General features: G+C 42.8%; 1 protein-coding gene across 2 annotated transcripts in view; it reads right to left on the bottom strand.

Annotated features, from left to right (window-relative positions):
* RFTN1 (raftlin, lipid raft linker 1) overlaps positions 1–27,989 on the bottom strand; it is a 195,024-nt gene that overhangs the window by 85,614 nt on the left and 81,421 nt on the right. For both annotated transcript variants that reach the window (XM_034994118.1, XM_034994108.1), the window contains exon 4: positions 3,717–3,825. In XM_034994118.1, the coding sequence (XP_034850009.1) occupies positions 3,717–3,825 (109 nt within the window). The remainder of the gene's footprint in view (positions 1–3,716; positions 3,826–27,989) is intronic.

Below are 27,989 nucleotides of genomic sequence, written 5' to 3'. Positions count from 1 at the left end.
GGCGGCCAAACCTCTGCCTCACAGGGGCAAAGACAGCACCTCTGCTTTCCGACAGCCTTGAGACTCTGTGTCCCTGGAGCATTCGTTTCTAGGGCTTGGAACACACAGTCTCTCCGAGTCTGCCCATGAATCTGCCTTTTAAATGTTCTGTGGTCCATAATAAATAACTTACATAAAGGGCCTGTTGGATGGAGCACAGCAGGAAGCAAGAGGGGGAAAAAACACAAAGCAGTAGCCCAGATTTAATTTGAGCAGCTAAAGTGCTCAGAGAAATCATCAGACCACACTGAAAGGAACAGAGTCATCTTTATATAATTCCCTTCGCCCTCTGCAGAAAATCATGATGGAGAGGGCCTGTAAATTACGGCACCTTCAGCTAATTTTACATGACACAGATACAGATGATTTTATTTTTCCTAATTGTGGAAAATAATGAAATCTCCTTTCCCTCCTGCCATCCACGTTCTCTATCCAAAAGTTCCGCTAATTTAAAACATTCGGTGGAAAAACAATACTGGGCCTTTGTTCCCAAGGAAAAAAAAAATCTAATCACTTTGAATTTAGTTCTAATATGCAGAGAATATGAGCCTATCCTGTGTGATGGTACAATGACAAAATGAGTTAATTACCATCGCATCGGAAGACGGATCTGCTTGTCATAGAAACGGGAGCCATTATTTCACACAAAATAATGACCCAGATGAAAAGGAATGACTGTAAGCTGTAGTTGCCAGTGGCACAGCTTCGTCTTGGCCTAAGTGAATGGCAATTAACAAGTGTCACCACTCTCTCTCTATACAAACAGGGACCAGGCTGTTCATTAAATATTTACTGAAAAGACACAAATGGTTTTTGGTATATTTCTTCCCAGGAAGCTCCCAGGGTCTTCTACCTGTGTGATGACAGAAAAATTTACACATGTGTAAAATTCTACCATCAGTTGGAATAGCTGTTGATCCTACAGAGGGGCATTCAGTTCCCCTCTGGTCTTTGCACATGGAAGTGGTGTCTTCTCCAGAAATGTTGTCCAACAACAGAAAAGAGGAGCAGAGGGAAGGAGGCCCGGACCCATCGTTTTGTCCCTCTTCTGGTTGTCACCGCCACTGGCTGAGAAACTAAAGCCACACCTTGCACCAATGACCGGAAATGCTGGATCCTTCCAGGTCCCGGCCCTCGGCCACACTGGACAGTGAGGGACAAACGGCGGGACGATCTCAACACCCCTGAGTCACTGGCGGGAAACTTTACCTGCACCTGCTGGCCGTGATCACGAACCATCTCTCTATTGAGAGGAACGGAGGCAAGAGGTTCTGGGATACACATAAGGAGACAAACTCCAGGTTAGAAATCTCTTATTGCGCAGGTTGTCTAGTCTGTCTGGACCCAATGCTTGTTGTTTGAAAACCAGGGTTATTGCAGGAGCAGGATGGCACTGTGGGCTTTTTAAGGTATATAATTTTCAAAGTGCTAAAAACATAATCCTTATACAAACACCGAATGAGCAGGTGTCAGTGCTTTATTTAATTATGAAACGAACTATCGGATACTGATGTGCACACATGCATGCACACACACACACACGCAGATGTCTACCTGCACTACACACGCTACCCACACCAGTATCTGAGTGCCCACTAATCAGACTGCTTTCTCCTGAAGACCTGACATGTGCACAGTGTAATGGGCCAGTCATGCAATGATCTGGTTTGTTAAGGCAAAGCTAGCGAATCATATGGGTTTTTGTTTGTTTTTTAAAGATTTCTTTATTTTTTTAAGGGAGGGGGAGAATGAACATGTAGGGGTGGGGCAGAGGGAGAGAATCCCAAGCAGGCTGTCCGCTGAGCAGGGAGCCTGACATAAGGCTCGATCTCACAACCCATGAGATTATGACCTGAGCCGACATCAAGAGTCGGCTGCTCGACCAACTGAGCCATCCAGGTGCCCCTCAGATCACGTGTTTTTAAAAAAGCACACTTGATAATATGGACAGAGCCTCATGCACTCATCTGACCCACTTACCCCTCAGATATTCCAAGCAACCCAGTCTTGATTACAAGCCTATTTCTAAAACGATTTTTCCCCAGTACTCAGATCATGGGGTAAGTTTATTAGACCCAGTTTATTAAGTTAATAAACCCAAGTTTATTAGAACATTTTATCTGCATCAATCCAGAAAAGAGGGCCCTATTTATATAGACATCTACATGACTTATACAAAAAGCTGTGTTGTCAGGCTTATGCATGTGTGAACAAAAAATGCCCTTCTCCCCCAATTCCTTAAGTAATGATATGAATTCCACCAGAGTAGAGTCTCCATTGTCCTAGTAAAATGATCAGAAATGTTGACCTGTGAGGTCATCTGACTCCCAGTCTCCAGGTCTTAGCACCCCCCCATACATGAGGGGTTATTCCTAGGGCCTTGTTGAGCCTGAACATTCAATCAACATTGAAGGGAGAGAGACAGGAAGGAAACAACAACAAAAGAGTCACTGGGTGTTTAAAGAGACAATTCCATTATTTCACTCTTCTGCAAAAATCCTCTGAACAGCCCCCTGCTGCATTTATAGCGCAGTCCTGGGCCCTCCTCCCATCTCTTGCACTCCCTTTCTCTCCCAAAGCTTCTCTGATCTTTTGACTCCCCTCTCTTGCTCCTGCCCCAGGCCCTCACACATGTTGCTCCCTTTGCTTGGAGGGCTCCCCAACCTTCCCTGTGCAGCCCCATCACCAGGTTACTCCTCCTCATTCTTTCTGTCTTGGCACAGTGGACCTCCCTGATAGCCAAACCACGTGGCGTCGGCTTGTTCCTCTGCCCAGCTGCCTCCCTGCTGGTAATGCTCATCCCACTCCTCCAGGGTCTGCCTTCCAGGTGTGAGGACATGAGGGCAACAAACCACAGTGCTTTGGTTCTCTGTGTCCAAGCGCCAAGCAGGCAAGGACTGTTTCTGGCCCAAAGTTGATGGCCAACACTATTGATTAACGAATTCACTAATGGACAGACTGGATCTCAAACGAAACATCATCACCTCTATAGGATAGGGAACTGACAATTACTGTGGAAGCCTGGGTGAGAGAGAACAAGGTAAACATTAAGGAATGAACTTAGCCCCACTTTGGGCAAGGACATTCCTTCTGCAGCACATGTCACATTGAAACTCAAGTGAACCTTGCAATGAGGCAGGAAACCTCACAGGGCACAGAGAAGTTCAAAACCAGATACATTTCCGGGTGGAGAATGATTCTCCTGTAACTAGGCAATTGTAGCTGGTATAACGGCATGCCAGGGGCCACAGGACTCCGGGGTGCTCTCACACTAGGAAGAAAGGTGGCTCGTGGCAATGAAGACCCACAGGACAAGTGGAAGGTGGGACCTGGGCTGCGGGTGGGGGTCACACCATCTTGAAGGTTTGAGGGGAGTCCCAGCAGTGGGCCCACAGGCCTGTCAACTGTTAGTAACATTCCAACCTTAAAAGACAAGGGCCAGGGTCCCGCCTGCCTAGAAAGGGGGGAAGCTACCTTGTTCCTGAGTCATCTTCAGCCTGAGCAATGTATGTATGTGGGGGGGGGGGGTTGTCCCCCTGTGGGGCTGCCCAAAGACCCAGGTCCAAGGAGGCACTGGCTCCTGTCCCAGCCCCTGAAGTGTGGCCAAACTGCCCTAAGCCAGCCTCCCCTGTTCGCACTGCAAACCTGTCCAACTATCTTCTCATTACAGCGCTCACCTTCTTAATGAACTCTGGGATGAGTTTTTGGCCTGTCAGGTGGTCTAAGGAGGAACAGCAATCTAATTCCAAGATGTAGCGTTCACTGTGAAGATCACTTTTCTGAGATCTGAAGAGAGGAAAAAAACACACAAAGATTACGATTTTGCACTATATATATATACACATATATATATGTATATATATATATAGTGTGTGGGTGTGTGAATATATATATGTGAATTATGGGGTATTTAATGAAACCCCAAATTCTTTCCTGAAAGTAAATGTCAAAAAGGCACTGCTGAAAAATAATTCATAGTAAAACTCAAATTTTTATATATGTATATATATAAAATTATACACATCATGGAAAGACCACCATCAAGGAAAACACACCATTATAGAAATTTAGGACAATATAGCTTATGCATTAAACAACACACACACACACACACACACACACTTCCATAATGTTTATTTCCCATGGGTTTGTATCTGCCAAGGCACAGACAAAGAGGCACACCAAACCACTAACAGCATTTACCTCTGGGGGTTGGAGAGCGTCTGCATGGGAACAGGATCTAGGGGTGGTAGTGGTAACTGAAAGTGACTTTAACTATATCCCTAAATTTTTTTCACTTTTTCTGAAAAGAATATATTCTAATAGCATTTAGAAAATTAAAATGAATTTTAAAAGACTTTTAAAAGGTTCAACCCTTACAGAAGGCAATCTGGCAAAATCTATCAAATTAAAGATGCATTAAGAAAAGACTCTAAGGCAGCTAAAGTTCTGGGGAAAGAGTGGGTATAAAGGCTGTTCGTGGCAAACAACTGCAGGGTTGTTTGCCCGGCCATCTCCCCACACAGGTGGTGCAGCCGCTTCCCTCTCTCCCACCAGGTAGATGTGGATATGATGTGACACTGTGCACATCCAGGAGAGCCAGCAACAAGTGATCACCAGAAGGAACTCCCACCACTTGATGCCATTCCTTTGAGGGGCTCCCATATGACAATTACTGTGGGCCTGAGGAACTCCTGAAAGCCACATGATTCTCATAAATGGAAGGTGATTCCTCGGCCCACGCGGCCAGGCATAAGGCAAGAGGAAATGGATTGCCGCTAAGTGTCAGCAGAACGTGTACACTCTCTCTCTGGGTAGCCAGCCAGTCATGGGGATCAGGACTTAGGAACCAGGCTCCTGAGCTCTGTCCAGGGTTTCCAGCACAAGCACAGCCACTCCCCACTGGCCAAGGGGCGAGCAGGGCTTTCTCGGCCCACTTATGAGGAGCTCTACCAAAGAGGGGCCCATGCCAGCCCCTCTAAGAGCAAGTGTGGCCAGAAAATTCTTTAAAGTGGGCACTTTCACGCCAAACTCCTAACACACATATATCCTCCCAAATAAGTGGTTTCTGAATGTATATTTGCTATATTTTAAAAATGAATTTCTAAGATTCTTATATATCATTAAAAGCAATTTACACTACCATTAACCATCTGGGTATGATTTACGTGAAATTCAAAAGTGAAAACATTTTAAAGGGGTATTTGGTTTTTCCCAGGTGTGCAATTGTGATTGGGTAAGCAAACATCAATAACATATCTTGGTTTTATTTTACCTTCTAACACATCCTTTCAGGAGTAGGGACTGAGGCACATACTTTTAAAATGTAAAGGAATAAACGGATTCCAAACTGATCAAACTGGAATAAACTAACTCTAAAAGAAGAAACCAGTTCTCTGCCTCCGCCTTCTTGCATTAAAACTTCATCAGACTAGACGTGTGTTCTCATTTTTTCCCCACATTCTCATCCTCTACCACCCCCAAACAAAAGACATATTAAGAGGAACTAAAGCAGAAGATTCCAGACTTTTCAAAGAGAAGACTTGGTCATGACATACTGTCATGGGTATTTGTGAGGTCTCAAACAACGAAGACAGGCGTGGGAGGAGAGTGTTCTAAGATGTGAAATCCCAGCTGCTCTGTCACATGAAGACAAATGTCAGACCATGTGAGGTTGTTTATAAACACCCCCTGAGATTTTAAATGAGTAGGTTGGAAAAACAGTAATTTTAAATAAGTCGACACTGTATCTACTCAGTAAAACACTCATAAAATGAATGGAGTCTGTCTTTAAGCAACTTACACCCCAGATTCATAAGGAATAATCCTTAATACAGGATCTAGTAACTACCATCTTTGGTTCTAGAACAAGAAATACTATAGGAAGGAAGGCAGCTCTGATTCATTTCATCAGATTATTTACTCAGTTATATCTGAACTGAAAGGAGCATAAAATACCTACAAAAATGGGCATTATTACAAATTTTCTAGATGAAACATGAAAAATCGTATCTTGACTTATAGTCTTGGCAAAGCAAATCCAATGGCTACTGAGGGAATAGATGAGCAACTAATAGGTCTTCCCCTGCCTTTAGGAATTAGCTCCACAATTTAACCACAGTAAATATGGCTGCTATGGTGAACACACCTTAAGATGACCCCTTCCTCCCAATATTCCCCACCTGCTGGTGTTCATGACTTTGTAAAACCCTCCCCTTGAGTGAGAGTAGGACCTGCACTTTGCTTCTAACCCATCAGAATATGGCAAAAAGGATGGGGTGTCACCCCTGTGATTATGCTGTGCTGTAAAGCTCCATTTTAGCAGACTGGAGCTACTTACTCCTCTTGCTGGCTATGAAGAAGTAAACTGCCATGTTATGAAAGGGCCACGTGGCAAGGAACTGCGGGCAGCCCCTGGCCAACAGCTGGCAAGAAACAGGGATTTCAATTCTACGACTGCAAAGAGATGAATTCTGCAAAGAACCTAAGGGAGCAGTGGAAACAGATCTTTCCCCAGTTGAGCCTCTGTTGAGACCACAGCCCCAGCCAACACCTATACTGCCTGATGAGACCTGATGAAAAGAACCCAGATAAGCTACAGAAACTGTGGTATGATAAATACATGTTGTTTTGAGCCACTAAATTTGCAGCAATTTATTACAGAACATAGAAAAATAATAGTTGTTGAGTAGGAAGACATGGCAGCCTCACGTTCAAAATAAGCTTCCCACTGGTGACCAAGTGCAGGCCCAGGCCCACAAGATCCATTCAGGACACCTGAGACCACCCTGAGAGCAGTCACTGACAGGTGATGAGTGTTCAATGTCTCTGAGGGCAAGGACCACCCTGGGAGAGAGAAGCAGACACCCAACAGAAGTGGCTCCAGAGGCCAGGCTGTGGCCCTCCAAGGGATCACATCAGGAGGGAATAGATACTCTGTAGTCAATCAAGTTCCTAAGGAAGAAGCATTAACATGAAATCTCAGCTGAGAAGGCACTTGCCACCCTCCTATGAGGGAGGGGAAACACCGCTTATGTTTCCCCAAAGGCCATGTCCTTGTGTTATTCTGGAAAAGGAAATGAGAAACCACCAAACTTCCCCTGGACTGAAGCTGTGATGGTTTCCACTTCTGGAAAAAAACAGAGATATTTGGGTTTGAACAATAAAAAAAAAAAATGCACAGAATGCATTTCTGGAGATGTAGGATTAACTACCTAAAGCTTCCATCATCTAGAAGTTAACACCAAATACTCTGAAATTAAATATGAGCACTCTAAGAAAAGCACTGCTAACAATGAAATATACTTCACCACCTCCCTCTATGGTCTATTCCATAATTTTCTCCAGATTTGTCAATTACAGGCTACAGGTGCTAAATCGAACTAGAGGTGAATTAGTGAGAACTAGAGGTCAATGACACCCCTCTAGTTCACTTTGGACAATTTAAACCATCTCTAGGTGACTCTGGACAATTTATTTAAACTTTCTGTGTCTCAGTTTCTTTCACTGCTAAATGGGAATATTATGAATAGCTGTCTCTTAGCATCATTATAAGGACTAAATAAGACAAAAGCACAGGGTATGGCAGGAGGTCTGGGCTCAGCAAACATTAGCCACTGCTGATCTAGTGACTACCATCTATAATTGCATTCTTTATTTTCCAAACACTCTTCACAGTTCATAATTATTCGTTCGATAAATACTGACCACAACTACTACTGTGTGCCAGGCACTATTCTTTAGCATATATCAATAGACAGAGAGACAAAGATCTCTGCCCTCATGGAGCTTACAGTCTAGTGGAGGCAGATAGGCAAAAAACAAAAAACATACATGAGCATATAATAATATGTTCAGTGGGATAAGTATAGAAGAAAAAAGAAACAGCAAGGTGAAGAGAATCAGGAGTGTGTGAGGGGAAGCTGCTGCAGTTTTTTTGTTGTTGTTTTAAAGACTTATTTTATTTATTTATTTATTTATTTATTTATTTATTTATTTATTTTATTTATTTTTTTTTTTTAAAGATTTTATTTATTTGACAGAGAGCATAGCAAGAGAAGGAACACAAGCAGGGGGACTGGTAGAGGGAGAAGCAGGCTTCCCGTGCAGCAGGGAGCCCAATGTGGAGTTTGATCCCAGGACCCTAGGATCATGACCCGAGCTGAAGGCAGATGCTTAACGACTGAGAGACCCAGGTGCCCCAAGACTTATTTATTTTAGAGAGAGAGAGAGCATGAGCAGGGGGAGAGGCAGAGGGAGAGGGAGAGAGAATCCTCAGACTCCCCACTGAGCGTGGAGTCCAGTGCAGGGCTTGATGCAGGGCTCCATCCCAGGACCCTGAGATCATGCCCTGAGCTGAAATCAAGATTCAGCTGCCCAACCAACTGAGCCACCCAGGTGCCCCTAGAAGCTGCAGTTTTAATGAGGATGGTCTGGGTGGTCTCACTGAGAAGGTGACATTTAGAATAAAGACCTACGGGAAGTGAGGGAGTTGGCCATGCTGATATCCAGGATGAGAGCTTCCAGGCAGAGGGAACAGCCAGTGCAAAGGCCCTGAGGCGAGATAATACAAAGAGGCCCTGTGGCTGGAGCTCAGTGAATAAAGGGCAGAGGAGGAAGAGAAGACAAGGCCAGAAAGTCAATGGGGAACAAGGTAATGTAGACCTTACAGGCCATACTGAAGATGGTAGTTTATACACAGAAAGACAGGGGAAGCGCTTGGAGAGTGTTGAACAGAGAAGTAACATGATCTGGTTTATTTTACAAGGCTCCCTCTGGCTATAGGAGGCAGCTAAAAGACTAACTCAGTGGTCCAGCAGGGAGATGATGGTGGCTTAAAGTGGATTTTTAGCAGTGTATCAGCAGACACAAAGGCTGGATTCTGGATATATTTTCAAGGTGGAACCTTCAAGACTTCCTCATGGGGTTTAGAAGGAAGAAAGCAGATGAGGATGACTGAGAATTTCTGTCCCAGCAACTGGGAGACTGGATGAAGTTGCCACAGCTAAGATGGGGAAGGTTATGGGTGGCACAGTTTTGGGGGAAGATCAATAATTCAGTTTCAGATGTGCTGAATTTGACTTACACAGCAGACATCTAAGTAGAGATGTCTGGTAGACAGTTTAATACATATTCCCATCTGGATTTCAGGAGTGGGGCTGGAGATACAAATTTGAGAGTCATCAGCTTTCAGATGGTATTTAAAGCCCAAGGCTGGATGAGATTTCAATTAATGTAGACAGAGAATAGTCAAGGATTGACCTTGGGACCCTCCACCATGAAGACACTGGGAGAAGAGAGAAGAAAGCCCAAAGGAGAAAAAGGAGAAACCAGAGAGGAAGGAAGAAAACCAAGAGAATATGCTGTCTGTCCTGAAAGTAAAACGCAGGAAGCATGTCAAGGGGCAAGGAATGGGCCACCCTGTCAACTTCTTCAATTAACAGACTTATAATCTTCTCTTCAATTTACCAGTAGTCTTGAAATCCCAAAGGGAAAGTGGATTTACTCCATCTTATGGAAGCAAGTGTAAAGAAATCTGTTTATATTATTATTAAAATGGGTCGATTATCAAATTAATCCATTGATTTGGGTCCCGAACAGCTTGGTTCCTTGAAAAAAATAAAAACATCTTCATGCTGCTAGGTCAATTCTCAAAAACTGCCTGGGGGAAAATTAACTGAAAAGAGCTCTAACCCATCTCACATCTTAAGGCCCCCATTTGGTCGCAGCATTGGAGAGTTGAGGGGGGTTTATTTCCACTCCAAAGGGATTTTCTGAAAGGAAGAGGAATAAAAAGGATATTACTGAGCAGAGATGTGATGTGCTGAAAACCAAGAATACATAAGACAAAACAAATTCAAATTCTCAGCATAATGACATAGCGGTAAAAAGGCACATAAACATGGTGGTCCTGACTGCTTAGGACACTGGAGAGGCAGCTAAGACTTCACAGCCCAGTTAAGTTTTAAAAAGCTGTCACAACGTGACAACTAAATGTAGTGTGGTACCCCAGACTGGGTCCCATAACTAAAAGAGGACATTAATAGAAAAAGTGGTGAAATCCAAATAAAATCCACAATTTAGTTAACAGTAATGTACCAGGGTCAATTTCTTAGTTTTGACAAATGTACCTGGTAACATAACATAGTAATGCTTGGGGAAACTCGATGAAGGACATAAGGGAATTCTCTGTAATTTCTTTGTAACTTTTATGTTAAATCTAAATTATTCCAAAATAAAATTTATTTTTAAAAAAGAAAGAAAATCATTCTATATTTTTGGGTATATGTATTTCCTGTTTTGACTCTGTAATATTTATTCTCTGAGTCAGTGTCTCTAGACTAAACTACCCCTACACCCCTGCCTGACTATACTTGTCCTATCAGAGATCCCTCAAATCTCATCAGGGCAGTGTCTAAAATAACTGGGTCTGGAGGACAAAAGGAAAATGGCCTTTGATGTGCCCCAACTTCAGGCACTGGAACAATCCAATGAGAAACCTTGGGCTCTGTGAATCAGACAGGGTTTCCCACAGGTCAGGCATCCTCAGCCCTGGCTGCATTTACCTTTGGAAGCACTTGGGGAGCTCTCATAAATTCTGATTGATTGGTTTTAGGTATGGCCTGGGCAAAGGAGATTTGGAAACTCCCAGGTGATTCTAATGTGCAGTCAGAGTGAAGAACCACTGCCCAGGCAGAGATGTGATGTGCTGAGCAGGGTATGTTGTATCTGCTACTGTCCTGGAGATTTTCCCTGGCCAAGAACTGAGCAAGTCCATGGAAAGAGAAAACACAGAAAGAATGACTTGTAGAGACCAGTAATGTAGACTCTTCTACCCTCAGAAGAAAATAACCTTCAAAAAGAAAAGAAAAAGACCAGAGATTAAGGAAATATAAAAGAAGAACGAGGACCTTTCTCTATGCCTCTTCTGGTCAGAAAAACTCAAAAGTATATTCAACTTCTTGCTCCGCTCACTTTTTTTTTTACTTTTTTATTGTGGTTAAAACATATACATAAGAGAACATTTACCATTTTAACTATTTTTAAGTGTACATTCAATGTCATTAAGCACATTCACAAGGCCAGACAACCATCACCACTATCCATTTCCAGAACTTTCTCATCATCCCAAACAGCCCTCATTTTATCTGACCCCTTATAAATGGGATGCGGACCAAAACTGAATAGAAAATTTTAAATAAACGCTTGTAGGGGCGCCTGGGTGGCTCATCCTGTTGAACGTCCGACTCTTGATCTCAGCTCAGGTCTCGATCTCACTATTGTGAGTGAGTTCAAGACCTGCGTTGGGCTTGGAGTTGGGCATGGAGCCTACTAAAAAAAATGCTTGTACAACAAACACATAAAAGCAGATTTAGACACTGAGCATTTGTGCACAAACTCTTAATTGTAGGGCAGGAGAGCAAAGAGCCCCTAGGCTGAAGTATCTCAGATGTCAGCATAACTGGCCGCAGATATCAGAGTTGTTTAAGACTGTAAGAAAAGACCACTTATTCTGTGTCGTGTTGATCTCATTACTCACACACAAACATGAACTGTCATATAAATGGTGGAAATTGGAACTGCGCTCATTACAACAATCATGTCTGCCAAGGGTTGTGCGGTCACTCCCCAGGCAGCCAGAGGGTCAGAAGGTCACACCAGGGATGCAAACTCCAAGGCTCACAGGCAATGAGTGGAAGAGGATATTTTTTGACCAAAATACATAATCTAGGCACTTAGTTCTCATGTAAGAGATACAGGAATGGTCTTCAAATCCGCAGAGAAAAAGGCTCTCTGCTTTTCGTTCGAACACAGAATCCTATCAGACGCCCTCTCACAATGTCATTTCTGAGAGCAATGCAGCTGGAGAAAACCTGTCTCCACCATGAGAAAAGTCACAGCACAGGAGTGACGTTAAACAGTAGGCGCCATGTCACTACGGTGTTGGGGAGACAGTGGAATAGAGGAAACCATGGTAACCTGGGCAGTTTACATCCCAGCCAACGCTAGCGATTCCAGGCCAGGGTTGCCAAACTTCTAGTTTTTTAAAAGAATTCATTAAATTCTGTTTTTATGTCAGCCATAACTGTCAAATTGTGGCTCCAGACAATGTTTTTTGCTACATTGGCGAATGTCTTGGGATTGAATTTGACCTCCTGGCCACCAATCTCTGGTCTCGGTTACATACACAAAGCTCCCATGTGAGTCACAGAAGGCTGGATGCCAGGGAAGAGATAAGAGTGAGCAGATTATGTAACTGTATTATAATCAGAATAACCAACCCATAAACCCAATCCAGATAGTTCGTGCCTTGTAATGACTCAGCAGATTATTCCCCTCCGTGCTCCCGGCTAACCCAGGATCATGGCCAGTGCATCCACACAGCCCTTGCCAGCTCCTCAGTGGCTGGGACCTAACCCTTGGCTAAGCCATTGAAAGAACATGTTTGAGGGGCGCCTGGGTGGCTCAGTTGGTTGAGCGACTGCCTTCGGCTCAGGTCATGATCCTGGAGTCCCGGGATCGAGTCCCGCATCGGGCTCCCTGCTCAGCTGGGGTCTGCTTCTCCCTCTGACCCTCTTCCCGCTCGTGCTCTCTGTCTCTCATTCTCTCTCTCTCAAATAAATAAATAAAATCTTTAAAAAAAAAAAAAAAGAAAGAACATGTTTGCAAGCAAAGACCCTACTGTGTACGAGTACTTAAAATATTCAAAATTAACATAGGCAAAAGGGTTAATCCTCAAATTATACTGACAAAATGCCAAGTAGGTAATTAAATACCCATTTGGTTTCATGAGTAGATCTGAAATCAGTCTACTAAAAAACAAATGCCTGTCGAAAAAACTATTATAAACTATACTTTTAAAAAATAAACATGTGGGGCGCCTGGGTGGCTCAGTTGGTTAAGCGACTGCCTTCGGCTCAGGTCATGATCCTGGAGTCCCTGGATCGAGTCCCGCATCGGGCTCCCTGCTCGGCAGGGAGTCTGCTTCTCCCTCTCCCACTCCCCGTTTGTGTTCCCTCTCTCGCTGTGTCTTTCTCTGTCAAATAAATAAATAAAATCTTTAAAAAAAAATAAACATGTGAATAAATACTACCATACACACTACTTTTAAATAATAAACATGTAACAGATCTCACTTCAACTCATAAACCCCTTAGATAACTTCAAAGACCATGAGTTTAAACAACATCTCCTCTTTCCCAGGACACCAGGCCCAGTTTGAACTTGAGCTGTAAAAAGAAAGGAGAGGATGTGCAGTTCATCAATAGAACTATTTTTGCTTCATTTAGGAATAATCAGAAAGAAATGGTGGTAAACTCCAACTTAGATCACTAGGCACTTCTCCAACCAGAAAAAAAAAAAAATTACTGAATGTCAGCTGATAGAAACAAATTCTCTATGACTGGGAAACAGGAAGGATTTTTAAGATATTTCCCCCAAGGCAATACCAAGTTCAAGTAGAATAATCAGAATGGCTTTTTTTTTTTTTTTAAGTAGTAGTAGAGAGGGAAATGAACTACAGATCTTAAGATTTGTCAAGGAAAGAAAAAAAAAGGCTTTTTCTAGTTTCATTAACTAATGTAAAACTAATGACAATAAAAAGATCTGTGTATTCATTCATCTGTTCATCACTTTCTTGACCACTGACCACATACATGTAAGGCACTGAGTGAGATCCTGCCATCAAGAAACCTACAGTCAATGGGCATCTAACTATCCAATACCACTCTCTACTGTATGCAAACCATATAAAAACAGAAGTGTTATGGGAGTTCGGTTACTTTCAGTGTCAGGGATCAGGAAATTTTTTAAAAGCAAGAAGTGTGTCAACTGAGCCTAAAGCTGTATGGAAATTAGTCATGGGACAATGGATAAAAAGATATTCCAGGCACCAAGAACAGAAATTAATAAGGATATAGATGGAAAAAAGCATGAGTTACAGGACGGAAATAATAAATAGGTCAGTTTGGTAAAACGTGAGGGCTGCCTATCAGAATCAGTGGGACCAGTAAACAGGAGCCCGGCGAACATCTGGATGAATCCACTGTTAGGATGGACCTGTGACGCGTCTGCAGTGGGCAGCAGAGAAGCGAGAACCGTGGTGGGCAAGAAAGGATGGGGTGTGTCCTTACAGGATGGGACTGGACTTCATTCTGAGGGAAAGGGGAGTCATGGAAGGTCTTAGATAAGAGAAGATACTAAAATATAGACTTTAGGAAGATGAAGCAAGCCGCATTGAGTATGACGGGAGAAGAGGCGAAGAATGTCTTAGGAGAGCAGTAATGAGCTCAGCTAAGATTTTGTAGAGGGAGTGGGCGGATGGGAGAGAGAGTTTAGGTATTTCCCGTCTCTGCATTTGGTGACAGTTGGGGTGGAGTGGGGAGAGGAGTACATGCTGCTTCCCAAAGATGTTCTCAGAACAATGGGGGAAAGATTTCCGATCATTTTAGGACTCCTTCCCCTTGCAAAATAAATCAAATCTACACACACACACACAAAGAAGAAGAAGCTCTTGAAGTCAAAAACTTCCCCAGTGAAGGTTAAGAAATGCCTGGGGGCAAAAAAAAAAAAAATCCAAGTAAACAAATCCTAGCAAAGCATTAAATAAAACCCCTAACTATACAGTCTCTATTAGGGGAGTTCTGAAGTAGGAAGTAGAAAGGAGAAGAACGAACTCATAGATGGGTCACTGCCTTTTCTTCTGATTTTTTCTTCCTCTTTCACCAACAGACATTCACCACTTCCGTTGATAAGGGTTTGGTATCACCAGGAACATTCCGGAGATGATGGGGGGAGGGGCTGTGCAAATGATACCCTAACCACACACTCTTAGGGAGCTGCGCACTGCCGAGCGTGTGCAAGTCACTGTGGGCATCTAACTATCCAGTACTGCTGTTTATTCTCAAGAAATCTTGCCACATCCTGTCACACTGTTTACAGTCAGAGCCAATTCTCTGGTAGATAAACCGTCAGTGACTGCGCAGCCCAAGGAGTTCACCATTAATCTTAAAAGCAACAGGAAAAAAACAGGCTTTACCCCTGTGGTCCCTGTATAATGCAGCCGTGAAAGAATTTCAATCCCCACCAGGCTGGACTACAGAAAAGAGAAGAGCCACAAGGAATGGGATCCGGGGCAGGGTCCTGCTTTCTCTGGGATCCTGTAAGGTTCCTCATTTACTCTGAAAGATGTAGAAAGGACTAATACTAGTATTAATGGACAAGTAATATTTTATCACAAACGTAATACTGAATAAAAGCAGGTCTGCCTGATATTACTTCAGAAAAGTCACATTATCTGCAAACAAAACTAACGGGACCAGCACCCCACATGAGTGCTCTTCATGACTCGCTCCTGGGCCCTGTCTAGTTGAGTGACAGGAAGTCTCTTCTCTGTTTACATTCAATGCTCATGTTCCAAATTAAAGTTCATTTATCGTCTCCTTCTTTTCTAGATCTTCCCACCTACGCCCTCTAACTGAATTAGACGATGGGAATGTTCTATATCTGTGCTGGCCAATACAGTAGCCACTAGCCACATGTTGCTACCAAGCACCTAAAATGTGGCTAGTGCCCCTGAGGAACTGAATTTTTAAAATTTTATTTAACTTAAATGAATTTACACTTACATCGCTACACGTGGCTAGTGGCTACCTAATTGGAAAGTACAGCTTAACGCTCTTCTCAGACTTCAGTGTGAAAACAGATCGCCGGGGATCTTGTTAAAATGAAGATTTGGATTCAGCAGGTCTGGGAGGGGCCTGGGGATCTGCATTTCCAAGGAGCTCCCAGGTGATGCTGATGCTGTTAGTGCAGACTACACTTGGAGGAGCAAAACCCTAACTGCTTCAGGAACCATCCGAGTGACCCTGAAGTTTCATGATCAGTGGTCTCCAAATTCTTTGATCACATACTAGGTCAGTAAAAACTCCTGACGACTACCGTAGCAACATCTTACATGTGTTATATAAAATACATATAAAATAAGTTTTAAAAGACAAAAAGCAAATGTAATAAGCAATATTTTAATCACAATATTTTATATTTATATATCATATATATTTATATATCACTATATATATTTTTATATCACAATATAAATATAAATATTTAGGGGTGCCTGGGTGGCTCAGTCGGTTAAGCGACTGCCTTCGGCTCAGGTCATGATCCTGGAGTCCCGGGATCGAGTCCCGCATCGGGCTCCCTGCTCGGCGGGGAGTCTGCTTCTCCCTCTGACCCTCCCCCCTCTCATGCTCTCTGTCTCTCATTCTCTCTCTCTCAAATAAATAAATAAATAAATAAATCTTAAAAAAAAAATAAATATAAATATTTATATTTATATAAATATATATAAATATATATTTAAATACATATAAATATATATAAATATAAATATATATATTTATATATCACAATAAATTATAATCACAATAAGTTCATATTATGAATACCTAATATTTCAAGACCTAATATACACTTGAAATGAGATTCACTGTTAACAATAGTGGAAGTTAACCCACATTTCAAAATGTCTTCTTGATGAGTCCAAATACCTTTGGCCATCTTCTCACAGATCTGAATAGGTAGGCATTGGGTTTTTTGTTTTGTTTTGGTTTTTTTAATCTCACTAGGAAAACTCTTACAAACAGAGATGGGTCAGTATGGCCATTTTTCTGTGTGTGAGTCTAAGTGTGTGTGTGAGGAAGAGACAGGGAAAGAGAGAGATAGGGAAGAAAGAGACAAAGACAGAGAGAGAGAGAGAGAAGGATTTTATGTTCACATTACTGGTATTTTCCTCAATCTGCAACTACGTTATAGGAATTTTTTAAGCCATGTGTGTATTTCATGAGGGTTAAACTACAAAAAATAATCCACAAATCCACTTCACTGAGTTTTCAAATAAAAGTCTTCCTCTGAACCTAGTCTCTCAGGACTCCTCCTGCTTCATATAGACAGGTGACCCCTGACATCTGCACCCAGCAAGGGCACCACCTTCAACCTGAATGTTCAGTATCAGTAACGTATAATTTATATCTTAATTTTTCAACAAAAATAAATATACAAAGAAGCGTCAGTACTCTTTCAACATGGGTATGTACCTCACTTTGGTAATACTGGCTTAGATAAGTGTGTAGATGTTTCAGAATGATCACAAAGCTCTAAAATAAAAATTTACTTCCAACAATAATAGTGAACTCTATGTTCTTAAAAACACATGGTGGAAACACTCTTCAAATTATTATGTAAATGTAATTATAATTTCAGCAGAATTTACTGGAAATTGGAGAATTTAACTTTCGACTCTATATGGAAAAATCAACGTGCAAAAATTGTTGAGATTCTGAAAAAGAAAAACAGTGCCTTAATAGATATTAATACACACTACAAACTTATTGTAATCAAAATAGCATGGTATAGCACAAAAATCAATAAAGCAATCACAGGAATAATAAAGAATTGGGAACAAACTCGGGTATATACAGAAATCCAAACTATGATTCAGGTGCCATCTCATTCCATGGTAAAAATCAGGTAAATGCAATAAATGTTGTTGACAAAGGCAGCTATCTGGAAGAAAATAAAGGTGGATCCCTACCTCACACACGAATACTAGTGGTTCTCAACTGGGAACAGTTTTGCCCATCCGGGGACGTTGGTAATATCTGGAGACATTCTGATTGTCATTAACTAGGGCCAGGGACAGGGGTGGTGGTCTTTGCTACTGGCATCTGGTGGGTAGATGCCAGGGATGCTGCTTAATATCCCAAACTGTCCATAGTTGAGACACTATATAAGCAGAGAAATCCTACCCTACCCTTACATACCCTAACCCTAATGGTTAAAAAATTAAAAAGCAACAGTGTTAGTAGTAGACAGATCCTGATGTGAATTCTGGCTCCTCCACTTACCAAAAGCATGACTCTGGACAAGTCACCATTCTGAGTCTCGTCTTCTTCATTTTGCTTTCAGGAGTAAAGATAATGTATATCATGAAGCAACGAGCAAGAACTCTGGCCAGACATAGCAACAAATAAATGGGAGCTATTCTGGCTGGTGCCATAAATAATGAATCATATTAAGAAATGCCTGCAAATATATCCATGTTCTTCACAAGAAAAATGGGCTTTTTGTTCCTAATAAGATCCAGGTTGCTTCACAGAGCCATTTTGGGAACTTTAATTATAGAAGTTTGAGAATAAAAAATTCACCACAAGTTGGGTATAAATCCCCCCAGAGCAGGGATTGTGCTCACCTCATTCTCTCTAACAAAGTCTACTACCTTAGAAGACACAAGATACCTAATAAATACATTTTGGGCTTTTAGGGGTTTTGGGGTGGGTAACAGGGGAAAAATAATGCACTAAGAGCCTCAGAACCATTTGCATAGAACTGTTTAGTGCAGAAACTGCCAAGACCCCGCCAGCCTGCTGAATGGAGCCACCTGGGATGCTCCAAATGGTTTGCAGTGTCAAATGCCCTGAAACGAGTCGGGGTAACCATGCCTCTGGTCCCAGAGGCTACCTATGGGGACTGAAGATGCTGCAAAGCCCAGAGGATTCTGGGGATTCTCTGAGGACCCTTCTATAAGTCCAGGGCTCCTGAGCTGAAAGATGGTATATTTCTGCGCCATGAGCCCCAAGACAGAACTTAAGCCCCATACCTACCACACAGTCCCACTCACCCACCCCACACTTCAATACCAAGGAGTCATTAATAACCTCTTCTTTTTTTTTAAGATTTTATTTATTTATTTGAGAGAGAGTGAGCAAGAGAGAGAGAGCACAAGCAGGGACAGAGGGAGAAGAGAAGCAGACTCCCCGCTGAGCAGGGATCCTGACACGGGGCTCGATCCCAGGACCCTGGGATCATGACCTGAGTCAAAGTCAGATGCTTAACCAACTGAGCCACCCAGGCACCCCATTAATAACTTCTTCAGGCTAATTTTCCTATGATATGAAATGGGAGGTAGGGGATAAGGCAAGAAAATGGTACCTTTCAGCTACAAAACAGAATTAAGTCTAAAACCTCCACTGAACACGTAATGTTTTCAACAAATATTAGCAACAAAAACAACCATCATGAGGACACAGTGAGAATAAATGATAAGACTTAACATATAGGAGTGAAGCAAAAGTGCTCTCAGATCCTCAGAAACAGGTGTTGTATGAATACAAGTTACTAATTTGGTTTTTAAAGCATTTGGGGCCATTTTTAGCTCCAACTCGTGGTTGATGAATGGGAGGCAAATGAAATGATGTGCTCCACTAAATCGTATTTATAGCATTTACCTCTTTGTAAAATGGTTCCATCTTTCAAGCACTTAAAAATTATAGAAGATAGCTAGATAGATATAAAGATAATCATTATATCAAAATCCTAAGAACACTGAAATCACCAGTAATGTATTTATATGGGTCTGAAAGTTACTTCTCACCTGCTGCTGCATTCATAGCTAAAGCTGTAAAATTAAGTTAGTACTAGTCTTTTCCAGGACCCAACACTGGTAATGCCCATGTCTTTCTCAGCTTGAAAAACACACACAATCTAATTTAACTCTGATTGACAAAGAAGAGAAAAGACAAAAAAGACTGCCAGGAATAGTTAAAGTAAGACAATCTGAGTTCCTAAATTTAATATGCAATAGGCATATAAATACAAAAATCTAACACTTCAGGAAAAGTATTTGCAACTAAATTACCTACACTGTGCACAAGGCCCTCAAAATAGTGTGTAGGAATCCCTATAGCCCACCTGTAATGCCATAGAATAAATCTTCCATTGTTATTGAGAGATTGTGTGTACTGCGGGAGGAAGAGGCCTTTATTTATTTTATTTTAAGACAAATACAGACATTTCACGGTAGTATTTGCATAAGATCAACAGGAAATTTCAAAGGAATTTTGTGCTTGTGCTTCTGTGTTTGGTACCTGCCTGCTATTCTCTGCCATTCTAAACCATTGGGGAAAGACTGGAAATCACTAGTATGCTAATTCTCTCGCTCAGAGGAGACAAAAATAAATAAATAAATAAATAAAACATGGGGAAAGACATAGGCAATCAAGGCCAGCTGTAAAACAGGGTGGAGGGGCGGGGGGGATGAGCCCTCACTGAACAATGCACTTCTGGCTCTCTCGTTCTCTCCACTGGGACAAAGGCCGACACTTCGGAGGTGAACAAGAGTAACTAGGCAAGCCATTACGGGTGTGGATTGAAAAAAATTCTCTTCCCCCAAGAGAATGTGGCTTTACACCAGCATATTAGATTGGAAAGTGCAAACACAATAATTAACAGTGAATCCTGATACTTCAACACACCAGAAAAGGGTGTCACTCCAGCGTGACATGGGAAATAGGAGGAATAAATTAAGGTAGTCTTCGGTGATGCTGGACAGCTCCTTGGGGGGTTACAGTGGCAGCCCAGGAGAGCTAATCAAGTACTCCAAACACCTCGGGAAGCTTGAGAAAACTGATGAAGGCTGATACCACACCAACAACGAGGGGCAACTGCAAGCACAGAGTGGGGGCCCTGTCTATATATGAGTCTAAAATAACGACCTCCATGCTAAACAAACACCTTCATATTCCCTGCTCTGATTTGAGAACAGAACTTTGAATTCACCTTCCTCAATTTCTGCTGTCTGGGAATAAACCAGCTGCCGTGGTTTCTCCACCACCGTAACACATGCTACGCCCAGTGTTACTTTTCTTCCCCACATGTGATTCCAACAATCAGCACGCTCCAGGGCTGAACCCCCGCCTTATGTGGCAGCATTTTCTAGGGCACACCCCCGTAGGCTACCACCCCCAGTGTATTTTGTTTAATTATGAAACCTCTTTCTAGAAACCCTGTAATTCTCCCAAGAGTCAAAGTAATTGGTAGAAATTAGACATGAAGAGACACAAGGCCACTTAAAGAGGACACTTTCGATTATAATTTTTAAAAGAACTTTCTTTTTAGTTCCAGTATAATTTTGTACTTTCCCAATTTTGCCCTTTTCAAATGCCAAAGAAAATGCTCATGTTATCTTGTGGGCTGTAAAAAAAAAAAAAAAAAAAAAAAGCAATGTAATGCATTTGTACTCCACTTAAGGTCCACAAAGATTTCCTTTCCTTTGAATGCCATCCTTTGGATGTTTTTAAAAAGGAAAAAAAGAGTAAAAAATAACATATATATATATATATACACCCTTGTGGCAAATTACTTTTATTTGGACAATGAAAGGATCGTGTGTGTGTGTGTGTGTGTGTGTGTATTCCATTCCTTGGGGTCCATGCTGTGTGGCTGCATTATCAAGATGCACTTTCTGGTACTGGTAAATATGTAAACCAAAGACAGATCCATTTTGCAGTGAATTTATGATCTTTTTCATGAATGATGGTAGCAAAATTCCAGGGTATAGTTTTACTCCACTCAATTCAGGAAAATTGTATTAAGAAACACCTACTCACCACCTGGCACTCTAAGCAAGAAATGGGAATCCAAAGATGAAAGAAGATTTAGCAAGGGGGAGAAGGGGTGGGCAGACATAGACAAACAATTACAAGAGAGTCTGAGAAGTCTAATGATTGTTGTGTGTGAAAGGAGAATAGACAGCTCAAAGGGTGAATGATTAACTCCACCAAAATAAGCATCATACAGAAATCTTAAAGATTCCAAGCTGGTAGCCAGTGGGGTGGGTTAGGGCTACACAATGTTAAAGGCCTACCTTGGAGATACTGTGGATTTGGTTTCAGACCATTGCAATAAAGTAAATAGTACAATAAAGCAAGTCAAATGAATTCTTTGGTTTCCCAGTGTATAGCAAAGATATGTTTTACACTATACTGTAGTCCACTAAGTGTGCAATATCATCATGTCTAAAAACACAAAGTACATACCTTAATTAAAAAATACTTACTGCTAGAAAATGCTAACCATCATCTGAGTTTTTAGTTAGTCCTAATCTTTTTGCTGGTGGAAGGTTTTGCCTTGATGTTGATGGCTGCTGACTGATCAGGGTGGTGGTTGCTGAAGGCTGGGGTGGCTGGGGCAATTTCTTAAAATAGGACAACAATGAAATCTGCCACATCCATTCACTTGTCCTTTCACAAATGATTTCTCTGTAGCCTGTGATGCTGTTTGATAGCATTTTACCTACAGAAGAACTTCTTTCAAATTGGAGTCCTTCCTCTCAAACCCTTTATCAACTGCTGCTTTATCAACCAAGTTTATGTGATATTCTCAATCTTTTGTCATTTGAACAGTCTTCCCAGCATCTTCACCAGTGGTAGTTTCCATCTCAAGGGACCACCTTCTTTGCTCATCCATAAGAAGCAACTCCTCATCCATTAGTCTTATCGTGAGATTGCAGCAATTCAGTCACAGCTACAGGCTTCACTTCTAAGTCTAGTTCTCTTGAATTTCCACCACATCTGTATTTATCTCCTCCACTGAAGTCTTGAACCTCTCAGTCATCCATGAGTGCTGGAATCAACTTCTAAGCTCCAGCTAATGTTGATATCTTGACCTGTTTCCATGAATCACAATGTTCTTAATGGCATCTAGAATGATGTATCCTTTCCAGAATGTTTTCAATTGGCTTTGCCCAAATCCATCAGGTGAACCACAATCTCTGGCCGCTAGAGCCTTACGAAATGTATTTCTTAAATATAAAGTCAAAACTATTCCTTGATCCATGGGCTGCAGAATGGATATTGTGTCAGCAGGCACAAAACAACATTAATCTCATTGTATATCTCCATCAGAGCTCTTGGGTGACCAGGTGCATTATCAATGAGCAGTCATATTTTGGAAGGAATCTTTCTTTTTTTCTGAGCAGGAGGTCTCAGGAGTGGGCTTAAAATATTTGGTAAACCATGTTATAAATAGATGTGCTGTCATCCAGGCTTTGTTGTTCCATGTATAGAGCAGGCAGAGTAAATCTAGCATAATTCTTAAGGGACCTAGGATTTTCAGAATGGTCAGTGAGCACTGGCCTCAACTTAAAGTTATTGGCTACATTACCTCCTAACAAGAGAGTCAGTCCGTTCTTTGAAGTTTGGCAGCCAGGCAATGACTTCTCTCTAGCTGTGAAAGTCCTAGTTGGCATCTTCTTCCAATAGGAGGTACTTTCGTCTACATTGAGTATCTGTTTAGTGTAGACACCTTCATTAGTTATCTTAGCTCGATCTTCTGGATCACTTGCTACAGCTTCTCCATCAGCACTTGCTGCTTCCCCTTGCACTTTGATGTTATGGAGCCGGCTTCTTCCCTTAAACCTCACGAACCCACCTCTGCTGCCTTCGAACTTTTCTTCTGCAGCTTCCTCACCTCTCCCAGCCTTCACAGAATTGAAAAGAGTCAGGACCTTGCTCTGGACTAGGCTTTGGCTTAAGAGAATATTGTGGCCAGTTTGATCTTCTATCCACACCACTGAAAACTTCTCCATATCATCAATAAGGCTGTTTCACTTTCTTATCATTCGTGTGTTCACTGGAGCGGCACTGCTAATTTCCTTCAAGAACTTTCCTTTGCGTTCACAACTTGGCTAACTGTGTGGTGCAAGAGGTCTAGTTTTCAGCCTGTGTTGGCTTTCAACATGGCTTCCCCACTAAGCTGAATCATGTCTAGTTTTTGATTTAAAGTGAGAGACATGCGACTCCTTTTTTTTTTTTAAGATTTTATTTATTTATTTGACAGAGAGAAAGAGACAGCGAGAGAGGGAACACACAGGGGGAGTGGGAGAGGGAGAAGCAGACTCCACGCTGAGCAGGGAGCCCGATGTAGGGCTTGATCCCAGGACCCGGGGATCATGACCTGAGCCGAAGGCAGATGCTTAACAACTGAGCCACCCAGGCGCCCCTCGACTCCTCCTTTCAGGTGAACACCTAGAGGCCACTGCAGGGTTAGTAACTGGCCTGATTTCAATACTGCTGTATCTCCAGGAGTAGGGGGGCCCAAGGAGAGGGAGAGAGATGGGGGAATGGCCAGTTCGTGGAGTAGCCAAAACACACTTTTATCTATTAAATTCACTGTGTCGTATGAGTGTGGTTCATGGTGCCCCATAACAATTACAACAGTAACATCAAAGATCACTGACCACAGTCTATAATAACAATATAATAATAACGAAAATGTCTGAAATATTGCAATACCAAAATGTGACACAGAGACACGAGGTGAGCAGCTGTTGGAAAAATGGCATCGATAGACACAGGATTGCTGCACACCTTCATTTTGGAAAAAAATGCAGTATCTGAGAAGCACAATAAAGCAAGGTAAGGCTGTATTTTGAAAAAAAAAAGTGAGGCAGTGTTTTAAAAAAGACAAGTTTTCCCATAAACATCCAGATTTCTGGCTTTTCTTGAAAAAAGGTACAAGATCTGGTGACAGCTGGCAACAACAGGGCAGAGTTAGGCACCGGCTCTCTGACACCCATGAGTCCCCACCCAAGGTCCTGGCCCCTGGAGGCGTCTGAGCGTGCAAGCCCTATCTTAAAAAAAAAAGGCAGTCTTCAAGATTTGAGATTCCCCGAACGGGAATAAGGGGGAAAGGCAGGGCACTTTCTGATATTTGCTTTCCTGGAAATAAAACAGCCCAAAGCCAAAAGTACGGTCCCTTACTGCATCACTTGACGCTGGGCGGCCGGAGCTGACTCATCTAGCAATCTGCGCTGCTCGTAAGTCCTCGGGAGTACAGCTTGCCGATGCGGTCTGAGAGGAAAAACTGCTCCGACTCCAAGCATATGGTCAATTTGGAACTGAGCAGCTCACTTAGCACAGCTTTCGGCAAGCCGCTGCGTCTCTTCTCAGAATTACTAGAGGCATCTGGTATAGAGAACAAGGATCACAACGGGCTGGGCTCAGTCAGCAACACAGAAGTGGGCCTGTCCTCATGGGCTCGCCATGGCTTCCCACAGCCTGCCACGGCCTCACTGAGCTCAGACTTCTCTCCTGGCTCCTGCCTGCCCAGCAGACACCTGCCACTGGACCTCCTGCCCCCAGCAACTGCCCGCAAATACGATGCAACCAAACTGATGCCATTCACATTCCTTCTGCGGTGGCTACTGCCCGTGCTCCACCCAAGTCCCCTCCTGGCTCTGTGTGTCCCCCTGGGTTCTGCACGCTTTCCTGTCTTCCTTGGCTACTGGAATGCCTTCCCGGGATGTGCCCTAGACCTGGGAAGTGGCTGAGGCAGCTCGTGGCAAATGGCTGCTGGGTGCAGAAGTGTGAAAGCCGGTTCCCAGCCTCAAGGTGGACTCACTGCTCCCCGCGGAATCAGGCCAAGATTGACACCATACCCTTGCTGGCTTCCTCCCTGCCCTGTCCTATGTCCCCATTGAGGCTTCCTGGGAACACTTCCTTGATGATCCTCTCAGGATCTGCTTCTGGGAAACCCCACCAAGACACAGCCCTTCTCCATGCCCTCCCGCCCTCCTCCAGTCAGCCTTCCCAGCCATCGGAGTCAAAAGTGCACTCCTATTTTGATTCTTCCTCTTCCTTCAAGCTATCCCTTTGCAGCTAAATGTTAAATCCACTGTTTCCCCCCATCAGTCGCATCTCCCATCCAACTCTGCTTCACCTCCCCCTGCAGCCTACTTGAGTCACCCACCGGCTCCCTCCCTCACTGACTGTGTTTTCTTGGCCTCCACTGTCTTCCCTCTTAGCTTCCCCTCTTTGGCTTTCAAAACTCAGCACTTCTAAGGGTTGTTCCTCCAAAACAAAAATATTACAATGGTTCCTCACTGACCTCAGGATAAATTCAAACTTCTTAGCCCAGCTGTCAGAGGCCTCCCGATCCAGGCACCTCATGCCTCTTCTCCCTGCTTCCCTCTGACTTGTGCTCCGGTCACCCCACACCATCCATGGTCTGCTTTTCAGGGCTCTGGGCTCCCCTGGGCCAGTCCCCCTGCCTGGGAGACCCTCCTCACCACTGGTTTCCCTGTTCAAATCCACCATCATTCTAGACCCAGAGCAAAAGGGGGTCACAGAGCCTCCTTGTGTAAAGCACCCCCATTAACAAATTCTGGGTCAGAGGTGAAAACCAAGACCTATAGATTTAGCTGGGCATTCACATCATTTACATCATATATATTTGACAACCGCTCCCCCCCCTCCCCCAGTAGATGAGTTTCTTGAGAGCTGAGAGCTCTTTAGAGTCATCTTTGCATAGTGAAGCTACACCACACATGTTTATCTTAAACAAATCTCACTGAAAGAGAGGACCGTTTGCCACTTAAAACGGAGTCAGTTGTTCTAGTCAACAGGCAGATGTGTCCCAGAATGGACATAAGGCAGGAGGCGAGGAGATCCTGTTCCCTCCACCTCAGTTCCCACCAACGCCTATCCAAGTGCAATACCTCACCCCCTGAGGTGCGATTTTAAGGAACACTCACTCTAAACCAAACCAGCTTACTTCCCCACGGGGTTCATTGCTGGAAACACCAATCTGATCTCGTCCTGAAGGAAAACATGCATCGGTCAGGGAGAGAAATGCTCCAGTACTACATTTCATGGGCAAGTAAAGAGATTTTCAAGAGCAGTTTTCATTATATGCATTTTCCACCTTCCACAAGGGTTTCCGCATCCCACCCCTGGCATCAGCAGCAGCTCCTCTGTGCGCCGCCCCCCCCACCCGAGGCCAAAGGGCACCCGATGAATGTGCACAGGGTTCACAGATGTTGTGGTCCCCTGTGCCATATAAGGCGATATCCCAGGGGACCTTCAACCCATTAGTGATGAAAAACACATCACAGACACCCTGAACCAGCTCTACGTGTGAACAATGACAACACAACTGCTGAAAAATGGAGTAGCACAGTGCGTTTTTGTATTCATGCCTACACCCATAAAACGGCCTAGAATTAAACCCACACTCACGAAAGAGCAGAAGTAACATGTTAATAAGTGACTTCTCTTAGCCATCAAGTTTTGAGATCTTTGGCAACTCATTCTAAGGAAAACTGCCCGAAAAACATGAAGGACAACTTAACTGTACTTAGACTTCAGAGTAAATGAAACAACACTAACTATACTGTCTGTTAAAATTCGCTAAGTGTTCTAAAGAAAGAGTTTCGGGAAAGTAGTACAAACTCTCTTCCTACTTATTCATTAAATACTTCAAATCCAGCTCTTCATTCCTCAGTCAGTTTTCAAGTAAATTCAACACACCGAGGATCAAGAACAATTTGTACTAGGAGTGTGGGTTGGCCTGACATCTTAAAATGAAATGGCAGTTATCAGATTTTTTAAGAAAAGGGATCAGGTAATTTTTCATGGATTTAAATAAAGTTCGTCAAAATGGTATAGGGCTCAAAGGAATGTTATTGCACAGAGCTTTTGGGGTGACTCATTAATAAACCAGTCCGACTGTCAATAGTGCTCTCAAATGATCCAAACTCCACCAGGAGACACTGCATTATAAGACCTAAATAAACTCTTCCTGCCTCATGCACATTACTCCTATTTTTGCCCCCAAAGAAATCAGGACCAAGTTAAAAGCTCCTTCCTCCAGAAACATTTCCTTTGTTTCCTTTCCAGACGGAGGTGACTCCTCCTTTTCCCATGGCATAAGGTGTATGCCCTATTTTCTCAGTTAAATCACAGGTATCTAGAAGGCAAGCTCCATTGTCCAGTTGAACCTTGCACCCTCCACCTCCCCACCGAGTAGAGCTCCTAGCAAAATACCTTACAAAGAGTAGAATTCAGTGTTTGCAAAGTAATGAGTGAGGGAGTGAATGTAAGCTTGTATGGTTCTCTTCTTTTTCCTGGTCTTGCTACAGATCCCAAAGGCCAGTTATTTGCTAAAAACTTTATGTTCACCTTTCAAACATATTGAGGTTCCTATCCAAGTTTGAAGTTGTCATCCCATGATAATTCTTGCAAATGAACTTTATTTGGACTGATAGTACTCTAAAAAGTGTCCAGTTAGAAAATATTAACCAGGCATTGACTTCCTCTTTGACAGCTAAATCA

Source organism: Mirounga leonina, unplaced genomic scaffold (assembly GCF_011800145.1).
Source record: "Mirounga leonina isolate KUSES-001 unplaced genomic scaffold, KU_Mleo_1.0 Mir_115, whole genome shotgun sequence".
NCBI classification, from domain to species: domain Eukaryota; kingdom Metazoa; phylum Chordata; class Mammalia; order Carnivora; family Phocidae; genus Mirounga; species Mirounga leonina.
This window is presented reverse-complemented; position numbering and strand designations above follow the sequence as displayed.